The sequence below is a fragment of the Vulpes vulpes genome, chromosome 1 (genome assembly GCF_048418805.1).
Source record: "Vulpes vulpes isolate BD-2025 chromosome 1, VulVul3, whole genome shotgun sequence".
Classification (NCBI taxonomy): Eukaryota; Metazoa; Chordata; class Mammalia; order Carnivora; family Canidae; genus Vulpes; species Vulpes vulpes.
Genome location: NC_132780.1, coordinates 15,732,306 through 15,753,204, shown reverse-complemented (window position 1 = coordinate 15,753,204; position 20,899 = coordinate 15,732,306). Strand labels below are relative to the sequence as shown.

At 58.3% G+C, this 20,899-nt stretch overlaps 3 protein-coding genes across 3 annotated transcripts; 2 read left to right on the top strand and 1 right to left on the bottom strand.

The window, feature by feature from the left end:
* Nucleotides 1-1,508: 1,508 nt before the first annotated feature.
* On the top strand, nt 1,509-11,694 carry SLC17A7 (solute carrier family 17 member 7). The gene is made up of 12 exons (XM_026013913.2): nt 1,509-1,720; nt 5,479-5,731; nt 6,786-6,904; nt 7,200-7,314; nt 7,393-7,480; nt 7,636-7,722; nt 7,814-7,956; nt 8,520-8,669; nt 8,839-8,971; nt 9,656-9,766; nt 9,962-10,089; nt 10,280-11,694. Exons 1-12 carry the CDS (start codon nt 1,659-1,661, stop codon nt 10,571-10,573), a joined length of 1,683 nt encoding a protein of 560 aa, XP_025869698.1. The 5' UTR covers nt 1,509-1,658; the 3' UTR covers nt 10,574-11,694.
* A 128-nt stretch (nt 11,695-11,822) lies between these two features.
* Nucleotides 11,823-15,549, bottom strand: GFY (golgi associated olfactory signaling regulator). Its single transcript, XM_026014067.2, has 4 exons — nt 15,440-15,549; nt 13,122-14,322; nt 12,678-12,851; nt 11,823-12,203 (listed from the first exon to the last, which is right to left on the bottom strand). Exons 2-4 carry the CDS (start codon nt 14,299-14,301, stop codon nt 12,004-12,006), a joined length of 1,554 nt encoding a protein of 517 aa, XP_025869852.2. The 5' UTR covers nt 14,302-14,322; nt 15,440-15,549; the 3' UTR covers nt 11,823-12,003.
* A 1,595-nt stretch (nt 15,550-17,144) lies between these two features.
* On the top strand, nt 17,145-17,997 carry PTH2 (parathyroid hormone 2). Its single transcript, XM_026013690.2, has 2 exons — nt 17,145-17,269; nt 17,788-17,997. The coding sequence occupies exons 1-2, from the start codon at nt 17,145-17,147 to the stop codon at nt 17,960-17,962; spliced, it is 300 nt and encodes a 99-aa protein (XP_025869475.1). The 3' UTR covers nt 17,963-17,997.
* Nucleotides 17,998-20,899: the final 2,902 nt, after the last annotated feature.

The following is a 20,899-nucleotide window of genomic DNA, read 5'->3' as shown; positions in this document are numbered from 1 at the left end:
TCTGCCGCCACAGGGTGGCGCTCGTGGACGGCTCCGCGGGCTACTCCTCCCTCAGACCCAAGAGTCCGGGTCTCCAGCCCCTCCTGCCTCAGACCCTGGGGTCGCAGCCCCCAGCCACACCCTCCCTGAGAATCCGGGGATTTCGCAAACAGGCAAAATTGCGAGACCCAGAGACCCAAGCGGGGACAAGGCGTGAAACGGGAGGCCGTGGTGGGCAGTGCCTGCCGAGGCACTGGGTCCGTGGCGCCCGCCTGCCGCGCCGGCTGCTCCCTCCCAACCCCCTTGAGGGCTTATGCCACATCATGAAAATTTAATCCCAAATGCATTTGCGGACCGACTCAGGGAGGTGGTGAGGAAAGCAGCGCACCCTCCTGGGGCTTGGATCTGGAGGGGAACTCAGCGCTGGGGAGCATGGCTGGCTGGGGTGGCGAAAGGAGCAGAGGCAGGACCTGCCTGTCCGCCAGAACCCGAGAAATAGTCTGGGGTCAATCCCCAAGGGGCAGGGCTGGCAGAGACGGAGTAAGAGGGCGGGGCCAGCCCCCAGCAGGAGGGGATACAACTGGGGGGGGGCAGAGAAAGAACCTGGGGTGTGGTGGAGACTGAACTCGGACAGATTCCAGGGGAAGGGGGCAAAAATTAGGGCAGGGACAGATCCCAAGGGAGGGGTGAGACCTCAAGGGGCAGGAAGAGTACTCGGGAGAGAGGGACAAACCCCAAAGGGCCATACAGATTCCAGGGTGGTTGTTGGGAATTATGGGGCTCGCTACTGGGGTCGGGTGTGGAACTATCAGGGCTGGAACTTACAGGGGAAAGAAATCCAGGACGAAGGAACCGGGGAGGGGGGGCATGCACCCCGAGGAGAAATAGAACTGGAAGGGGATAGAATTTTAAAAAGATGGAAACAGGTGAATGAAGTCAAGAGGGAAGAAACCGGATGAGGGAAGAACTAGAGGGGACGATGGGTGGATCGAAATGCGGGTCGGATTTCGGGGGGAGAGGGAAAGAATCCCCTGAATGAGAAAAGCACCCTCTGGATGAGGAAGTTGGAACTGAGGATGGTGCGGGATGGATGGGGATGGAAATCGGGGGGGCGGGATGTGGAACTGGAGGGCACAGAAACTCGCAGGGGTAGGGCTGGGAGGATGAAAACGCAGGAGATGGAACCGTAGGGGACGAGAACGCAAGAACGAAATTAGGGCGAACTAAAAAGGAGAGGGAAACCTCAGGTGGACAAGAGAGCTCGGGAGGAGAGAAAAGGGATAGAAGGAGCTGGGGGTGGGGATGGAGGACGGGGGTAGTAACTCCGGGAAGGGAGAGAATTGGGGCGATGCAACTCACGGGAGCGAGTTCAGAGCCCAGAGGCGTGGCCTTGGAATGGAAGGGCGGGGACAGAGCGGAGCTGGAGGGCTGCGAGGGGCGGGGCCAGAACCATATGGGCGTGGTCTGTCGCGGGTGGGCGGGGCCTCGCAGCCGCCCGCCCCGCCCCCGACGCTGAGTCCCGCTACAGCCCCTAGGCAGCCAGCACACGCAGCCTCCTTCCCCCCCGAGCGGAGCTGCGGGGCCGGCCGGGCCGGGGCGGACCCCGGGAACCCGGACGCGGCCGCCCGGGCCCGCGGGCGGGGGGATTGGCAGGGGGACCGGCGGCAGGGGCAGCCACCATGGAGTTCCGTCAGGAGGAGTTTCGGAAGCTAGCGGGTCGTGCCCTCGGGAGGCTGCACCGGTGAGCGTGGTGAGGGTCCTGGGCGGGGAAGAGCCCGAGTGTCCGAGGAGGGCACACATTCCCACCTGAGCCTAGACAGACAGATGGACAGGCTATACTCATGGATGGGGGTTCCACCCATCTGTCCGGTTTTCTCCCTTCTTTTCCTCCCGTACCCTCTCCCTGGTCCGGTCTCATCCATCATCTCGTTCATTTTTCTGCCCCACCCCATCCCAGACTCTTCCCTTTTTTCCCTTGGACTGCTCGTCTCCTTCTCTTTGGGTCTCTAACCCCCTTCCCCACTTTTGGGTCTCTTCTCTTCACTTCTCTTCACTCTGCCTCTTTTTGTCGGACCTCTGCCCCCTCCGTGGGTCTCTGACCCTCCCCCCCCTTTCGGATGTCTGTCGCCCTCGCTCTGGGTTTTTATCCCCCACCCTGGGTGTCTCCATCTTCCTGTGTCTTCTCAGTTTCCACCTCTCAGAGAGTTTAATCTGAAGCTAAAGCGGATTGGGGCCCATTGGTCCTTGTCCTTGAGGAGAGCTAAGCTGGGAGGGGAAGCAGGGTATCCTGGGTCTCTGGAGGAGAAAGAAGTTGCAGGCCAGAAATTAGGCTCCTGGGGTATGGCAGACTTTCCAGAGGATATAGGTTAGAGGGAAGAAGAACTTCCTTTCATCCAGGGAGATGACCCCAGTGACCTGGGTGTCCCCAGGGCAGTCTGAACACCTCCCCACCCCAGCCTCTCACCCCCAACCCCATCCCTGGCTCCAAGTCAGAGAAATTACTCAGCTGCGGAGAAGCCTAAAAATATCTGGCCACAGTGCGGGGAGGAGATGGCCCCATCAGCACCATGCCCCTGCTGCCATTCCCTCGGACCCTGTCCCCTTGGCCCTGACCTCATCTTTAGTTGACCCTTTGTCCATCTCCCTGGACCATGCAAGTCCTCTGAGACAAACACTAGTCCTGCTCACTGCAGGTCACCTGCTCCATAGGTCCCCCACCCTCTAGGAACTGGAGGGATGGGAATAAGCTGGACAGAAGGGAGGGGGCAGGAGGATGATGCAGTGGGGAGGGGGGAGTGGAGATAACCTCACCCCTTCTCTTCCTAATCTTCCAGCCCCTCCCCACCCTTTTTCTCGCCTCCTTTCACGAGTTTCTCAAAATACATCAGTGCGAAGTCAGGAGAGGGAGAGAGACATGCTGATGGAGGGGGCTGGAAGGAGGGTGGTGGCAGGAGGGATGTGTGCCTCAGGCCCCCTCCCTCAGTCCCTGCTTCTCAGTTTCTCATCTGTGTCTGGGTTTCTCTCCTATGTGCCTTCACCTCTCGAGCTGCCTCCTGAGCCCCTGGAGACCCCAGAGCTCAGAGCTCCCACCAGGCCACGCACCAAAGAGCTGGAGTTTGAGAAGAACACTGCGTCTGAACCTTGCGGTTCACTCTGATAGTTGGACAGAGACAGGAATGCCCCGTGTTGGACATAGCGCCCTGATTCCATTGAATCCTTTAGACAAAGCTGGGGAAACTGAGGCTCAGTTTGAGAAGAGGGAGAAATCCATGGATAAATACAAGTGCCATCATCTTTCGAGGCTGATTTCCTCAAGATGCAGGATCCCAGAGTGGGTGGTGAACTCTCTCAGCCCAGGAAGCAGATGTTAACCCGGAGTGACCTGGGATCAGGAAGGGAGGAAGGGGGATGCAGGAGAGACAGGAGCCAATGTGCCTCCTTTCAGAGAGCCAGGCCTTGGATGGGGCAATACTGGGGGCCAGGAAACCATCAGGATCCACTACGACTCTGGAGTGTGACCTTGGACATGCTACTCCTGCTTTCTGAACCTCAGTTTTTCCTTAGGTGTATAATGGGAAGAATACCCAGGGACATAAAGGCAGGCCTGGGGGGAAGAGGGAGCGGACAGAGAACCCCAGAGGAGCAAACACAGAGGCCCAGAGAGATTGCAACACCTCCATTTTGGTGCACTGCTTCCTAAGCGCGGCTTCTCCTCCTCCAGTCCTCAGACCTGAGTTCCAGGCACCCAGGAAGGGCAGGAGGACCTCCCTCCAGGCTCTCCTGTCTCTGTTCCTGTCTTCTGGGAAGCCCTTGGGCCACATCCTCCCTGGTTCTCTTATCCCAAGATGATCAGTATCACCTGGAAGTTCCCTCCTTGATTGTAACCTCACATTCTACCCCTGCCCCCATTTTATAGATGGGGGATCCCGGAGCCCCTGCCACATCCCGTTTACAAAGCCTTGGTCAGAGATCTGACACACTGGAGTATGAACCACGGAGTATCAAATTTCAGGGGCTGCCATCACCTCCTGAGTTTCAGGGTCAAATAGCACCTGATAGCGGCCTGGGTCAAAGTCTAATCGCACTGACCAAGTCTAATCACACTGGCGGCCCATTCTGATGCGGGGTGGGGGGCAGTCCCTACCACCTTGCACTTTCATTCTGGGTCATCTATTCCCACCTCCCCCTGGCTTTCATTCCTCCTCCCTCCTAGGTTCTGTCCACTCCCCCAGTCTCTTTCTCCAACCCCTGTTTCTTAGCCGCCCCCCCGCCCCCCCCCCAACCTCCTTAAGTTCTAGGATGGGAAGGGTGGCTGTATTCTCTCATCTCTTCCACCCGCCTCCCCCCCAGACCGTCTGGCTGTTCTTTCCTCCCCCGTCCCAGTCTCCCTCGCCTCCATCTGTTCTAGCCCCTTCCTGGGATCCAGCCCGATACCCTGGCTGCGTACCCGCCTTAGAGAGGGGCCGCATCTCACAAATCACGTCCCCAGCTTGTCTCTCCTCTGTCCTCCGGTCTCTCCATCTTTCAGTGTTCTGGGTCTCTGCATCTATGTCTTCTCTTTCAGGTTACTGTCTCCACCCATGTTAAAGCCTCTGCTCCCCTCTCATCTCTCATCTCTGTCGCCCTCTTCCTTTTGGGTCTTTCCACACCTGTTTCAGGGCACCTCTTTTTCCCAGCAGCCTCTCTCTGGGTATGAGGTGGCTCTCCAAATACCCTCCGTCATCACAGACTCAATCCTGGTTCCAGAACGGGCGGGGGCGAGAGCCTCGCTGGGGACTGAGCCAATCCCCCTACCAGGGCCATCTGTCCCTTGCCAGGACACCACTTGCCACTCCCCCTCCCTACCCTCTAGCTGACAGCCTGAACTCAAGGTTCCCCAGGGCTGTCTGGCTGGGCTGCTGGACTCCAGGGAGCCTGACTTCTCTCCACCCTCAGGGAGTGGGCTTCCTGTGTTCAAAGGGAGTCGACTGCATGTCTGCCCCACACCGGGGTCCTGGAAGCAGGGAAGGGAATGCCACAGGGGGCAGGGGAGGAGGGCGGTCTGTGTATATATAGCAGACGTGGCTGAGAAGCATCTGTTCTTTTGACACCTTTGCTGAAGCATTTCCTTAGCGCCTTTTGCTTCCTCAAATAGACTCATATATGGGAGAAGGAGCCCGAGAGAGTCTCTGGGCCTCGGGGTGGGGGCTGGGGGCAGAGGCCCTTGAATCACAAAGTGTCTAAAACTCCTGAGTTGAGAGATAACGCGGCTGGGGGAAAAGGGGATTGAGGGCTTCCACACCTGAGTCTGCAGCAGCGTGATTTCCTGGCCTGAAGGGGATGGAGAGAGGGGGTCCAGGTTCCTGGATCCTGGGGGGAGATGGGAACTAGGGGCTGGACTCCTGGGGAAGGAGGGAGTGCGGGATTAGGAGTCTCGAAAAGCCCTGGACTCCTGTGTCGTGGGGAGGAGGGGGCCAGGGGCCTGGACTTAGGGAGTCTTTGACTCTTGCGGCCCTGCAGCCTTCTGGAGAAGCGGCAGGAAGGTGCAGAGACGCTCGAGCTGAGTGCTGACGGGCGCCCCGTGACGACGCAGACCCGGGACCCGCCGGTAGTGGACTGCACCTGCTTCGGTCTCCCTCGCCGCTACATTATCGCCATCATGAGCGGTCTGGGCTTCTGCATTAGCTTCGGGATCCGCTGCAACCTAGGCGTGGCCATCGTCTCCATGGTCAACAACAGCACGACCCACCGCGGGGGCCACGTGGTGGTGCAGGTAGTTGGGGGCGTGGCCCGGCGCGCGGGGCCCACCTGCCCACTCCCGCTGATGACGTCACGTTCCGCCGGGCGAGGCCCCCTGCCGAGCCCCTTCCAACTCCAGCTTGAGCATCCCCGCGCAACTGTGCGCCCACTCTGGCTCTCCTCCGCCTCAGGGCTCTCCCCTTCCTAAGCCCAGCCCTGATCTAAATGAAGCTCCGCCCCTGTTTATTTCAGGTCCCTGATTTCCAAATGCAGACTCTGCCCTGGCATTAGAGTTCCTACGTGCTGCCCCTGTTCCATTGTAGGCCTCCTAGCAACTTTGCTCCATCTGCCACCCACGCCTGTCCGGGTGTTACATCCTAATCCCAGTCCCCTCGCAGGCTCCACCCTGAATTTTGATCCGGGCTTTTCTGAAGTTTAGTCGCTGCTAAATCCTGCTTCATCTGCTCTGGCCTTTACCTAAAGCCCACCTTATCTCAGCCTTTCTCCCTATTTTTAATTATTATTTTTTAAAGATATAAAAATTTTAAGTAACCTTTACACCCAAGGTGGGGCTCGAACTTACAACCCCAAGATCAAGAGTTGCATGCTCTACCGACTGTGCCACCTTGGCTTCCCACTTTCTCCTTATTTTAATTCCGTGTAGGCAGTGCCCTTGCCTCAGGAAAAATGTCTGATTTAGGCACTGGCCTACCTTGCCCCTTTGGCTACTTCCTGTCCTTGACTAGACCCCATCCAGTCACTCCACAAACAGGTGATAAGTTGGTTCAGAGAAGTAAGTGGAGACAGAGTCCCCACCCTATTGATGGGCCCCTCCACATTCAAAGAAGGGGCACCGATGCAAGGAAGCAGGCAGAGCTAGGCTTTTAGGCAGCGCAGGCCCCGTTGCTAGGGTAGGGCAGCCCTGGCAGCCTGGGTGAGCAGAGTAGGGAGGACGACTTGGCAGGGGTTTGGGCGCAAGAGGGGTCCTTGTTGTTGATTGGCTGAGGGCTGAAATATCTTTGCGCTGATTGGTGGAGGGGTAGAGCCTGGGGTCCGGCCGATGGATTGATGTGCCTTTTGGCCCGCAGAAAGCTCAATTTAACTGGGATCCAGAGACTGTTGGCCTCATACACGGCTCCTTTTTCTGGGGCTACATTGTCACCCAGATTCCTGGAGGATTTATCTGCCAAAAATTCGCAGCCAACAGGTACAGGGCTGGGGTCCCGAGGTGGGCGGGAGCTACAAGTGTGTGGGTAGACTACAGGTGTGGCCTGGCATTTCGGGGCCGACTGGGAGGGAGAAGTGGGAGGAGCCTGAGTTCGGGGGCGGGGTCTTAGAGAAAGGCGGGACTTGTGGTTGTGGAAGGTGAGAGATACCAAGGAGGTGGGGGCAGGGGTCCTGGGGAAACACAAGGCCTGGTCCAGTGTGGGCAGAAAGAACAGAATCCTAGCTCTGGCGGGATAGCTGCACCCTGTTATCGTACTATGGACTCTTCCCACCAGGGTTTTCGGCTTTGCTATTGTGGCCACATCCACTCTAAACATGCTGATCCCCTCGGCTGCCCGAGTCCATTATGGCTGTGTCATCTTCGTGAGGATCCTGCAGGGGTTGGTAGAGGTAAAGCCCTGCTCCATATGATCCTGTGCCTATTCTGACTCAGCCTCTTCTCCTTGACTTTGGTTTTCTCCTTCCTAGGGGGTCACGTACCCTGCCTGCCACGGCATCTGGAGCAAATGGGCCCCGCCCTTAGAGCGGAGTCGCTTGGCAACAACAGCCTTTTGCGGTGAGAGGAAGGGGCTGGGATCCAGACTTGCGGGTCTAAGGGAGGAGGGACCCTGACCTGTACTTCTATGTCCCAGAATGGCAGGGGCTGGGAGGCCGCGTTCCCGGATCTGAGAATAGATGAGCCTGTTCTGCATCTTGCGTCCTCCCTCGCAGGTTCCTATGCTGGGGCGGTGGTCGCAATGCCCCTCGCCGGGGTCCTGGTGCAGTACTCAGGATGGAGCTCTGTGTTCTACGTCTACGGTGAGGGGCCCTGACGCCTGGGTCCGGGTGACGCTGGGGCGGAGCGAGGCCGGTCGTCACCTCGCTTTCATCCCCCTCCTGACCCCCCCAGGCAGCTTCGGGATCTTTTGGTACCTGTTTTGGCTGCTCGTCTCCTATGAGTCCCCGGCTCTGCACCCCAGCATCTCCGAAGAGGAGCGCAAGTATATCGAGGACGCCATCGGCGAGAGCGCCAAACTCATGAACCCAGTCACGGTCAGGGCCCAAGCCCGCCGGGGGTGGGTGGTGGGGTAAGGAAAGATATCCAGGCAGGGAGGCAGGAGAAAAGGGGGCTCCTAACCTCCACAGTGTGTAGATGGTGGTGGGTTCCTGTGGACTCTCAGAGGAGACAGGATGGGGAAGCGCAGTGGGCGGGGCTAGAATCCAGGAGGCGGAGCTAAAGCCCGGGGAGGGGTGGGGGGGACGGATTAGCAGGTGCTGAGGGCAGGGATAGGTCGCGAAGTGCCCAGAACCACTATGGGGCGTGATTAAACCAGCAGAATCGGGATTAGAATGTGGGGAGTTAGTTTAGACCTTTGGGTGAGTGAGGCTGGAATTAGGGGGCATAACAGAACGGAAAGAGATTTCTGGGCTCACATTGATGGGTCTCTGAGGGTCATCGCGGGGTCCGGACCCTTGCAGCCCTATAGTGTCACCGTGAGGTTGGAAATCCTGGATATCTGTGGGACTATAATTGAGTCCCTAAAGGGACGAGGAGAGCGCCCCCCCACCCCCGTCTGTATGTTAGCGGCCTCTCCTCTCCATTCCCCGCCCTGCAGAAGTTTAACACACCCTGGCGGCGCTTCTTCACGTCCATGCCAGTCTACGCCATCATCGTGGCTAACTTCTGCCGCAGTTGGACGTTCTACCTACTCCTTATCTCCCAGCCCGCCTACTTCGAAGAGGTGTTCGGCTTCGAGATCAGCAAGGTGGGGCCCGGGAAGGGAAGGCAGGGGGCGCTGCAGGGGGAGATGGAGCAGCCGGGCCTGGATCCCAAGAGGTTGGAACGGGGGACAGGGAGGAGCCAGAGGTGCACGAACAGTGTGGAGAGGCCCGGCCGGCAGCCTCCGAGCCTCGCTCTATACGCTCCTGGTGCAGGTGGGCCTGGTGTCAGCGTTGCCCCACTTGGTCATGACCATCATCGTGCCCATCGGCGGCCAGATCGCGGACTTCCTGAGGAGCCGCCGAATCATGTCCACCACTAACGTGCGCAAGTTGATGAACTGCGGAGGTGAGTGGGGCGGGGCCGCGAGCCGGTTACGGGACAGCCGGGCTGTGCGCTGTGCTGCAGGACCCTGGGAGGACTGAGATGAGGTCAGGGGCATGTCCAAAAAGGCGGAGCCGGGTTGAGGCCGTAGTGGATGGAATGGTCTCCCGCTGCCCTCTCGAGGCCCACCTGGTGGAAGGGCAAGGTGGGTGTGACGATCCGAGTGGGGCACCAGCGAGACCAACTTGGGCCTGGCAGGGCGGGGCCTACACGCGACTGGGAGCAGCGGGACCGGAACTAGGTAATCTAGAGGGGCTGTGCGAGGGGGGCACCCGGAGAGAAGAGGTCTGGGTGGCGCGGTGACTAATCAATGAGAACCGAGGGACGGTGCGTAAGGTGCAAGGGTGGGGCTCGGACCCTGCGTCTTCAGGGCGCGGCTTCATCAGGGAGTGGGGCCAAGGAGAGCCCAGCCGGGGCGGTGGGGACTCTTGTGTGCACGTGAGGGGACGTCAAAGACGTTAGGGAGGATTAGGGAGGTGAGGGTCGGGGTTAGGGCGGGCGCGGGCAGAATGAGGGATTAGGCAGGCTGAACCCGCACCAAGCCAGGGACAGGTGTGGTGGGGTGCGGCCTGGGGCGGATGGAGGCGGGCTGGAGAGGCGGTGTGGGGCGGCCGACGCTCGGATGACACGGTCTCCGGCCCTCGGCAGGCTTCGGCATGGAAGCCACGCTGCTGCTGGTGGTCGGCTACTCGCACTCCAAGGGCGTGGCCATCTCCTTCCTGGTCCTCGCGGTGGGCTTCAGCGGCTTCGCCATCTCTGGTGAGAACCGCCTCCGCGCTTGGCGGACTCTGGACAGCTCTGTGGGGAACTTCCTGGCTCAGGAAGGTGGCCTGGAAAGAGCGGGAGGGACGGGGGTGGGGGTGGGGTTTGCGATGGGGGGAGGAGGAGCGGCTCTGCAGGAGTCACTCGAGCGAGGTTCAGTCGGGAGTGCCGCCTTCTGACTTGCCTCTCCAGGGTTCAACGTGAACCACCTGGACATCGCGCCGCGCTACGCCAGCATCCTCATGGGCATCTCCAACGGCGTGGGCACGTTGTCCGGCATGGTGTGCCCCATCATCGTGGGTGCCATGACCAAACACAAGGTCCGTGCGCTGGCCCCGACCTGCTCGCCCTCCCAGTTTAGGCTTCACCCTCGCTGGCCTCCATCCCTGCCCTCTCCTGGTCTCTTTCTGCTTCTCTCTGGACCTGTCTCCCTTGCTCTGCGCTCAGTTTCTCGCTCCACCTTCTGTTTCTCTGTCCTCTGACCTCACTTCCCCCCTGTCCCCCTCGCAGACTCGGGAGGAGTGGCAGTACGTCTTCCTAATCGCTTCTCTGGTGCACTATGGGGGTGTCATCTTCTATGGGGTCTTCGCTTCTGGAGAGAAGCAGCCGTGGGCCGAGCCTGAGGAGATGAGTGAGGAGAAGTGTGGCTTCGTTGGCCACGACCAGCTGGCTGGCAGCGATGAAAGCGATATGGAGGATGAGGCTGAGCCTCCTGGGGCTCCCCCTGCTCCCCCTCCTTCCTATGGGGCCACACACAGCACAGTCCAGCCCCCAAGACCCCCACCCCCTGTCCGGGACTACTGACCATGTGCCTCCCACTGAATGGCAGTTTCCAGGACCTCCATTCCACACATCACTGGCCTGAGTGGCTGTCAAGGAATCCCAGTTCTCTCTGTCCTGCTGCAGGCCTAAGAAGCACTCGCCCTCTTCCCCAGTGCTGTCAAATCCTCTTTCCTTCCCGATCACCTCTCAGGGGTAGTGAAGCTGCAGACTGGCAGTTTCGAGAATACCCAAATTCTCCTAAAGGTTTTCCTTCTCCACTTGTTCTGCCTCAGTGGTTTCAAACCCTCCTTTCAGGGCTTTATTTGAATGGACAGTTCAATCTTTTACTCTCTTGTGGTTTTGAGGCACCCTTCCGTCACCCTCTCCTTGAACCCCTGGAACTCTCGGGCTAACCCCTGAGACCACTCAGCCTTCCTCGCCTTTCAGAAGAAACATTCAAGGTCTTCCTCTAGAAATGACAAACCTCTCCTGATTCCATTTTGCATTTCCCAGGTTGGTTTAACCAACTGTCCATCCCCGCCATTCTAGGGATCGATTTTCACCAGCGTTTCTGAGGGAGAATGGCAGTTTCAAGACAACCCCCCCACCGCCCCACCTCCCCCACCCCTTCCCTCCACCAGCAGATGCTGCTGAAGCACCAAATTTCCCAAGACCTTCTCCCTAGCTTAGCACAATGTCTAGGGAAACCAGACGGTGGTTTTAACATTATGCCTCTTTCCACCCCCATGCACTTTTTCTGACACGTTTTCAGGTCTGAATAGTGGCTGCTCAAGTCCATTAACTCAATGGTGTGAAGCCACCATTATTGAACTTCCCCGTGGTGGTTTCAAGATGCCCCTCTTCCCCCTAATTCCTTGCACTTTATTCTCCTGGGTGGTTCTGAACTACTCTTGTTTTCTCAGTGGCCATTTGTTGTGTCCCTCAGGGGCTAAATGACTCAAAATCTGGGATCCCCCTCTCAGACTCCCTTGTTTAGACTAAGAATTTGGGGAGCATATGCAGGAGGAGTCACAGAATCCCAGGAAAGGGAATGGGGCTGGGGGAGAGGGATGTTTTTCCCTGGAGCAGGGTTGTGTCTCTGTGTCTCTGTGACTGTAAATCCTGCCCTGCCCCACTCCCAATAAAATGCTTTGGTGTACACACTCAGTCGTCATTGGCGGTGGCCGTCACAGGAGCCTGGGCCCCCAGCTCCCTCCTCCCTAGGCCCCAAAGTCCTAAGACCCCCGACCCCTCCTCTCCCAGGACGCAAGCCAGAGTAGGGGCCCAGCCGTGGGAACACTTGATTTATTCGGCCTCAAACGGTGTTCTCCGGTCACAGCGAAAGCGTCTTGGTGTGTTGGACCTTCTATCCAAGAGGACTAACTATGTAGCAAAGCATGCCAGGAGGACAGGACCTCTGGGTCCTTCCTCCGTCTGGGGATGGCGCAGGTCTGGCAGGACGCGAGTGGGGCTTACACGAAGTTGTTGGGTAGCGTGGCGGGGGAGAGGGGCTCCAGGGTCTGGGGGCGGTTTCCGCGGGGCGGCGGGGGCAGCTTGGGTGGCAGCGGGGGAGTGGGTGGCGGCTGTTTGGTGGCGATGTGTGAAGGGACCCAAGCATCCGGGGCATAAAAATAGAGGTCGTAGGGGTCCTTCGGGGCTTCCAAGTGCATAACTGTGGGAGCAAAGGGGCGAGGTCATCCCCAGGCCGACCGGGGCCTGTTCCCTGTGCTGCGTCGCTGGCCAATGAGGAGGCGGGAAGGAGGGTTCCGACCGCTCATTGGAAAGGGGTTTTCAAATCAAAGGGCGAGGCACCCAGAACCGAGGGGGCGTGGCTTCCGGGCCACAGGGGCGTGGCCTGCCACGGAGGGGCGTGGCGTACGGACTCCACGAGGAGGGGGAAGGGGCGGGGCTTTGGGGGACCCTCCGCTCTCCAGCCGTTGCAATTCCCAGCAGGGCTGGAGGCGGCGCTGGACCGCTTCGAGGGATTTCGGAGAACTGGGGGAAGGATCTTGGAGGGATCCCGGTTACTATTGACCTTGGATGGAGGACCTGTACTTTTTGGCAGGGCGCCCTAAGGTGCCAGGCGAAACAGCGTTAAGGAAACACGCAGTCATTCAAGGGGAGGGACGTTGTGAGGGTCGCTCACCCGGTTCATCTCCGTCGTTTGGAAGGCGGTGGTGTGCGAAGGGCCGGTGTCGAGCCGTCCGGCGGTAGAGACACCACAGCAGCAGGAAGATGCCGATCAGCAGTCCAGTCCCGGCGAGGAATAGGCAGAGGGCCCCGCCCGCCGCGCCCCGGGGGCGCCCCACCAGGGTCACGCCTGAAGGACGAGGGCCCAGGAATTGAGCAACCTAAAGTCTCAGCCCCGTCTTCCCGAGACCCAAGAACTCGGCCCCCACTCCTTCCACTCTCAGACCCCACATGACAGCCCTCAGCACCCTCCTGCCTCGGACTAAGGAGCGGGGTTTGCAGTCCGCCCTCCCGGAGACCCAGGAGTCCCGACCCCCAGCCCCCTCCACTCTCAGACCCAGGAGTCCAGGACCCCCAGCCTCCTCCCTCAGACCCAGGAGTCCAGGTCCTGGCCCCTCACCTGTCTCCTCCACTCGTTCCACCACGATGATAGTGCTGACTCTGTCACCTCGGCTGCGCCGCTGGGGGGCCCGTGGAGTGGCAGGGGCCGGCCAACTGGGGGACCCCAGTGGAGCAGGGGGGCCCACAATCCGGGCTGAGGGAAAAAAGGCGTCAGGCCCTTTAGAGCTAGAATTTGGGGAGGCCTTTGGCTCAACTGCCTCAGGAGAATCTGAGGTGGGCAATTTAAGGGAGTCAGGCTGGGTGACTGCAGAGGTTTCTGATTTGGGACTCAAGGATAGCTCATCTAGGGCAGATGTTTTGTCCTTGAAAGATGTAGTCATTTCTGGTTGAGGACTGGCAGAGATCTCAGGGTCAGAGGTCATGGGGTTGTCTGTTGCATCTTGGTAGTGGGTTGTGGGGGATTCTGTTTGGGGAATTTTAGTGGGGCTGGGGTTATGGGTTACATGGGATTCTGGGTGGGGGATTTCAGTAGAGTCCAGGTGGAGAGTCTGGAGAAATTCAGAGTTTGGGATTTCAGTGATGTTAGGATTATGGGTTTCTGGAGATTTAGGGTGAAGAATCTTGGTGGGGTCAAGATGTGGGGTCTCAGGGACTTCTGCATGTGGGATTTTGGTGGAATTAAGTTTGGGAATCTCTGAGGATTCTTGGTGTGAAGTTTGGGTAGGGTCAGGGCTTGGGGTCTCAGGAAATTCTGGGCGTGAGGTTTTGGAGGGATTAGGTTTGAGGGTCTCAGGGGATTCTGAGTGTGGAATATCAGTCGGGTCAAGTTTGGGGATCTCAGAAGGTTCTAGAAGGGTCATTTTGGAGGGGCTAATTTTGGGGGTCTCCAGAGAGTCTGCTATTGAGGTGTTGAGTGAGTTAGATTTAGGGCTCTCAGAAGACTCTGGGTGTGGGATTTCTCCGAGGTCATGGTTGGTAGTCTCGGTGAAGTCCAGGCGGGAAGGCTCAGGGGAAACGGCATGAGGTGATTTGAAGGGCTCAGGATAAGCAGTCGCAAGAGAATCAGGGTTAGGCCGGTCTTGAGTGGAATTCTCAGAAGCAGGAGCGGAGGTCTGAGAAGGGTGGCCCATCTCTGGGAAGTCGGGGACTGTAAGCGGCGAGGCCGAAGGGTCAGCCTTGGAACCCAGCCAGGCGAGGAGGAAGACGAGGAGGAGGAAGATCAGGCCGAGGGATTTCATAGCTCTGGGAGACGTTTATAGCTGCGAGGGGAGCGGGAAGGAAGGGGTTAAGATTGGAAGCCTCCCGGGAATCCTCCCCGAGCCCGGAGGCCACGCCCACGCCCGGAGGCCACGCCCACTGGTCCCCAGGTGGGCCACAATCCTACTCAGAATGGCGCCCGGGAAAGGAGGGGAACCCAGCTGCAATACCCTGAAGGCTGTGAGGCGGTAGCCGCCGTAGCTAAAGGGGACTGAGGCGCGGGGCTTCTTGGGAGCCGTAGTTAATTTCTTTATCTGTTTCCCCGAGTGGGGGGTCCCAGAAAAATTGGGAAAGACCGACCTCTTCAAGCTCTCAGACCTCCCCCACTTCTATTGCAGAGGGTGTAGACCTCCAAGAGGACACAGGATCCCTTCCTCTCTGAGGGCTCCGGGGACCCCTTCCCTACACAGTTGTTTACACCAGAAGAGGTTCAGAAGGAATGACTGGGGGCTGGGGCCCTGAAATGCCTGAATCTGAGGGAGAAGGGAGACTCCTGGGACCTGGGCGAGAAGGCTGCTGGGGGTTCACCCCAGTTTCCAGAGGGTGGAGGGTACTGTGGGTCTAAATTCCTGGTTCCTGGCATCCCCGGTGGCGCAGCGGTTTAGCGCCGCCTGCAGCCCGGGGTGTGATCCTGGAGACCCAGGATCGATTCCCACATCGGGCTTTCTGCGTGGAGCCTGCTTCTCCCTCTGCCTGTGTCTCTGCCTCTCTCTTCGCTCTCTCTGAATGAATAACTAAATCTTTAAAAAAATAAATAAATAAATTCCTGGTTCCTTTGAGAGGAGAGGTCTGATGGCTCAGATGCCTCGAATTTCGAGGGAGCAAGCTTAGGGGGGCTGGATTACAGGGGAGGAAGGAGACCGGAGGCTTGAACTCTAGAGAACTGGGCATTCTGACTCTTGGGTCCTCAGCAGATAGCAGAGTGGGGTTCTGGATTCCTCTGCCTGGAGAGCAACTGTGGGGCAGGACTCTGGTCCCTCTGTTTATTAAGGATGGAGCTGAGATCCTAGGCTCTTATGACTGGTCTGGGGCAGAGACACCTCCATCTGTGCTGAGGTGGAGGTGAGGGTGGCAGATATCTGGATAGGACAAGGTCACTTGGGGCCTGGGGTCTCTTACCTGCTCAGTGAGGTCCAAGATAACAGCAGGTGAACAGAGCTGGACGCAGAGATCGATGAACGCTGCAGAATGGTTCCAGGCGGGGCGGCAGGAGGTAGGGTCCCAGGGGTGCAGGTGACCAGGTGACGCACCTGACCCTCTCCCTGGGGATCCTGGGAGCCTGGCTACAGGCTTGTGCTCTTAAAGGGACAGAGATAAAGAACATCATCTCTGGAATGGGGGAGGGAGTTAGGGATTGGATCATATCTATTTGGTGGAGGGATGTGGCCCAACCAAGCTCTCTTTTCTTTGAAACCAGGGGTCTAGGGGTACCTGGGTGGCTCAGACGGTTAAGCGACTGTGTTAGGCTCATGTCATGATCCTGGGGTCCTAGGATTGAGCCCTGAGTCTGGTTCCCTGCTCAGCGGGAGCCTGCTTCTCCCTCTCCCTCTGCTGCTCCTCTTGCTTGAACTCTCTGTCAAATAAATAAATAAAATCTTAAAAAAAGAAAAGAAGAGAAAAGAAAAGAAACCAGGAGTCCAAAGCTATCTGCCATCTCGTCCATGCAAACCCAAGGGTCTAGATCCCTGATGCCCTCTTACTTCCAGATCCAGAAATCTGGGCCTCCAGGTCTCTTCCTCGGATCCAGGAACCCAGGTTCCCAGACCCCTCCTCTCTGGGGAACTAGGAGTCCAGGGGCCATGTCTTGCCAGTCACACTCAGATTGCTACTGGCCCTTGGTACTTCCTAACCTTGGCCTACCTCCCTCTCAGTGTGGAGAACACCCTCCTCAGAGCCAGTGTCAGGTGGACGGGCCTTCACAACACCACCAAACTCCTCCCCTGGAAGCCTTAGACCCTCCACAAGGTAGCTTGGGGGCCCGGGTCTGTCTCTCCCCTCTTTGCAGTCTTGTTCGCCACTTTATTTGCCTTCAGCCCCCACCTCTGTGCCCCATATCCTTTGCCTTCTCCTGCTTCCCCCCCTTCCATCTCTCACTGTTATCTTTCTGGTTCCCTGCTGCCTGGATTAATCTCTGGGCATCGCTGTGCTGGCTGTCTGTTCTTCTATCTCAGGTCTTTCTCAGAGTCTCCTCCCTCCATCTCTAGCTGGTTCTTTCTCTTCTTCCCCACTCCTCTCTTCCTTCCTCTTCTTTCCTTCTTCCTCTCTTGCTCCCATTCTTCCGCTGGGCCCTTTCCTCTGTCACTCTGTCTTTGTCCTTCCCTCTCGTGGTTACTTCATCTGTGTGTCTCTGCTTCTCCCCGACAGTCCCTCTTCTGTTGCTTTCTCTCTTTCTCTGTGTCTCTGGCTTCTGCTCTGCCGGTCCCTCTGCCGGTCTCTATTTTTATCCCTCTGACACACCTCCTGTCCACTTTGTCTGTCTGTCTCTCCCCCTCTGCTTCCCCTCGGGTCCCTGCTCCTGGTCCCAATTAGTTGGTGGCTGCGAAGGCAGAGGCAGGGCCCCCACTCCTGGCTCCTCATTACCGCTGGCGGCTCCTAATGAGCCTGGTTGGGGGGGGCTGACCCGGCGCCCCCAGCCCCCTGGTCTGCGTCACTGCCCGCTGCGGGGGCTGTGGAGACGATATAAGGGGGCTGCAGCCTGGCGGGCCGAGCCCACTGCGCGATAGCCGGCCCTGCAAGCGGGCGCAGGAGGTGGGTGGGGGTGGGGTCCCGGGTCCGGGGCCAGGTCCTGGGCCTCACTGAGCTCTTCTCTGTCTTTCCACAGATGATGGAGACCCGCCAGGTGCCCAGGAGCCCCCGGATGCGGCTACTGCTGCTGCTGCTGCTACTGCTGGTGCCCTGGGGCCACCGCTCAGCCTCAGGAGTCGCCCTGCCCCCCGCTGGGGTCCTTAGGTACGTGCGGCGCCCCGGGACACCCAGGGAGGGGCGGGGATCCAGAAAGAGACCCAAAGAGAGACGGGGCCCAGAGACGAGAGAGAGAGAGAGAGAGAGAGAGAGAGAGAGAGAGAGAGATGAGAGAGAGAGAACCAGGGGTAGAGAGCGGTGGAGTGTGGGCAGGGGATCCGCACGGGAAAAAGGTGCAAAAAGATCCCGAGAAAGGCGTTGAGAGATTTGAAAGGAGCCGAAGCAGCCGTGGACTCGTTCCTTGGGCAAAGTTTATTGGGTCCTTCGTGGGTGTCGGACCGCGCGCTTAGCGTTGGGGGGGACGCCTGCCTTGGGGAGCTTCGAGCCGGGTGAACAGAGACTCGTGCAGAGGGAGACGGGGTGGGGTGGTGATGGTGGGGACAGTCACCGAGCCACTCTGCAGCCGGCGCAGGGACAGGGCTTCGAGTTAGACCGTGGGGGGTGGGGTACAGGTGGCGGCGGGCGGGCGGGACCCGCGGTGACCGCATCTCTCCGTCTCCTCGCAGCCTCCGCGCCCCCGGCCGGGCCTGGGCGGGACCCGCCACCCCGCTGTCGCGGCGGAGCCTGGCGCTGGCGGACGACGCGGCCTTCCGGGAGCGCGCGCGGCTGCTGGCCGCCCTCGAGCGCCGCCACTGGCTGAACTCGTACATGCACAAGCTGCTGGTGCTGGACGCGCGCTGAGCGCCGCGCTCGCCTCCCCTCAATAAAGATCCTACCCCAGCGCTCCGGTCTCCGCCTCCTTCCTGCGCCCCGGGGCGGGGTGTGTGTGCGTGCGTGTGTATGCGGGATCCAGGGGCGGGGCTTCCGTCGCCACTACCGCGTCTCTCGTTCCCTCAGTTCCCTCTCTGGAGATATTCTCTCCTCATCCCATTTTTTCCCAATTATCTTTCCCTCCCTACACTCGTATTCTGCGTTTCTGCTCTGCGCCCCCTCCATGCCCCAGCACTGTCCCCTCCGCTCACTCCGTGCCTCTGTCCCTCCCCACCCGCACCTCTGCTCCAACCCCACCTGCGGTCTCTGTCCTCCTCTCTGGGTTTCTCTGCAACCAACTCTCAGTTTCCCCGAGTCTCTGTCCCCTTCTCTGTGTCTCTGTCCCTCTCTGGGTGTCTGTTTGCCTTCTCTCTGAGTCTCTGAAACTTCTCTTTCCACCCTCCTGGGTTCCTAACCCTCTGCCTCCTCTCTCTAGTCTTCTTTCTGCCTCTGAAACTCTTCCTTCCATTCTTTTTTTTTTTTAAAGATTTTATTTATTTATTCATGAGAGAGAGAGAGAGAGAGAGAGAGAGGCAGAGACACAGGCAGAGGGAGAAGTAGGCTCCATGCACCGGGAGCCCGACGTGGGATTCGATCCCGGGTCTCCAGGATCGCGCCCTGAGCCAAAGGCAGGCGCCAAACCGCTGAGCCACCCAGGGATCCCCCTTCCTTCCATTCTTAATCACTTTTTTTTTCTCTGATTCCCTCATGTCTTTTCTTTTGTTGTTTCCCTCTCCCTCTTCCAGCTCTCATTTTCTCCGAATTTCGCCGTTTGCACTGTCCTCACTTCCCAACTTCTGCGTGGAAAGATGAGTGTGTGTGTGTGTGTGTGTGTGTGTGCGCGCGCGCGTGACTGTAGGGTGAGATGTACCTGCCATTCAAGACCGTGTTACCCCGAACATAGCTGTGTGGTATTGGGAAGGGCTGCTTAACCTCTGAGCCTTTTTTACCCCCGCACCTGAGGATTTTACCCCCAGATGCACCAAGAGAAAACTTCATCACAGCGCTCACGAAGCAAAAGGCTTTTGTTAGAAAAGGGTTCCTGCCTCTCAGCAGCAGCAGCAGCAGCAGCAGCAACTTCCAGAAGTTTGTTCAGGGTTTTTTGAATGCGCCCTTCCCGGGAGACCATCGGCGCGCCACGTTGGGGCGGGAGGAGACGACAAGAAGACGAGGCGTCAAGCTCCCGGGGGCACAGGGCTGGGGCGCAGGTGAAGCGAAGCAGCAGCCAACGGAATCTGTCTGTTTCTATCTCCGTCTCTTTCTCACTGGCGGCTCCGCCAGCCCTTGGGTCCCAACGCTCAGTGGTGACCATGGCAACGTACCTGGAGGGGCACGCAGAGGGCTCTGCGGGGCGCGGCCTGTGCGGATCGAGCGCTGATTGGTCTAGCGAGGAGGGCGGGGATGGGGGCGTGGTTCGAGGGGAAGGGGCGGGGCCGTCGCTGGGCTACCGGCAGGCTCTCCCATCAGTGGTATTTCTGGGAGGCGGACGGCGTCCTAGTTGGCCTTAGGCTGTAGGGGTGGACCTCCTTCTCTGAAGGAATTATATTCCTCAACTCCATCTGGAGTTAGCCAAATTTCGCAAGTAAGACTCTGAAAGTCCAGAGCAATTTCCCCAAGTTGTCAGCTCCAGTAAAGGACAAAAGTGTAACTGGAACCAGATCTGTGACTTCTAGTCTAGATCTTGCCATTACACTCGTGGAGAAATGATATAAAAGAGTTATGAACAGTTATTATATGCCAGGCACTCCTCTAAATATTGCACTCCTATGGGCTCTTTGAACCTCACAACATCCCCGTGAAGAGCCTTGTTGGCTTTTGGCTGGAGGGCCTGGTAGTCTTGGCCTGAGCTCCTTCCATACTTCCTCCCTAGATGTCTCCCCTAGCGTTTGAAGCTTTTCATAAAATGGTGTCTGGAAGCCCTTCCGTCCCCACTCTCCTCTCCTCTTCCTAGGAAATGTCGGCAATTCCCAAAACGTCAATGACCATCCACAGGTAATAACATTCAGGACCCCATCTCTGGAATTCGGGCTCAAGGCTCAGGGCTCCAACCACTCTTTGGAACCCTGACACTTAACTTATCCCACATGAGCTCAGTGTTTCCCCAAACCCACTTCTTCTCATGGGTTTCCGTTTTGGAAATGCTCTGTCTACGAGTCACTGGGTCAGACCCACGTGCTCTCCTTGTCCCATCCTTCTTCATCCTCCTTCACGGCAGGCAGTCTCTGGCTCCATCCTTCTTGCTCTGCCTCTTTCTGCCCTTCCCCTTCTTTCCATCCACATGATCAGCTCAGCTCAGGCCTCATCCTCTCCCATGTGGACCATGACCCCAGCCTTCTCCCCACCTCCTGCGTCACTTCACATTCATCCTGCATGGAGGATCAGAGGCTCTCTTCCCCATCTAGAGTTGATTTCCTTTTTTTTTTTCTTTTAAAGATTATTTATTTATTCATGAGAGACAGAGAGAGACAGACAGACACAGGCAGAGGGAGAAGCAGGCTCCATACAGGGAGCCCAGGATCCCGAGCTGATTTTCTTTTTAAGATTTTACTTATTCACGAGAGACAGAGGCAGAGACATAGGCGGAGGGAGAAGCAGGCTCCCTGCGGGGAGCCTGATGCAGGACTTGATCTCAGGACACCAGGATCACGACCTGACCTGAAGGCGTCTAGATGCTCAACCACTGAGCACCCAGGTGCCCCCGTAGAGCTGATACTGTCCTTTCCCTGCTCACAGCCCTTTCTTGGGCACTTGGGATTAAAGTTCAGGCCGGTGTTTAAAAACCTTTGTGGGCTCTTGCCTGCCTCTCTTCTCACCAGTCTGTGGCCTCAAATCTTTCCTTGGCCCCCAAACACTCCCCCCCTTTTAAAT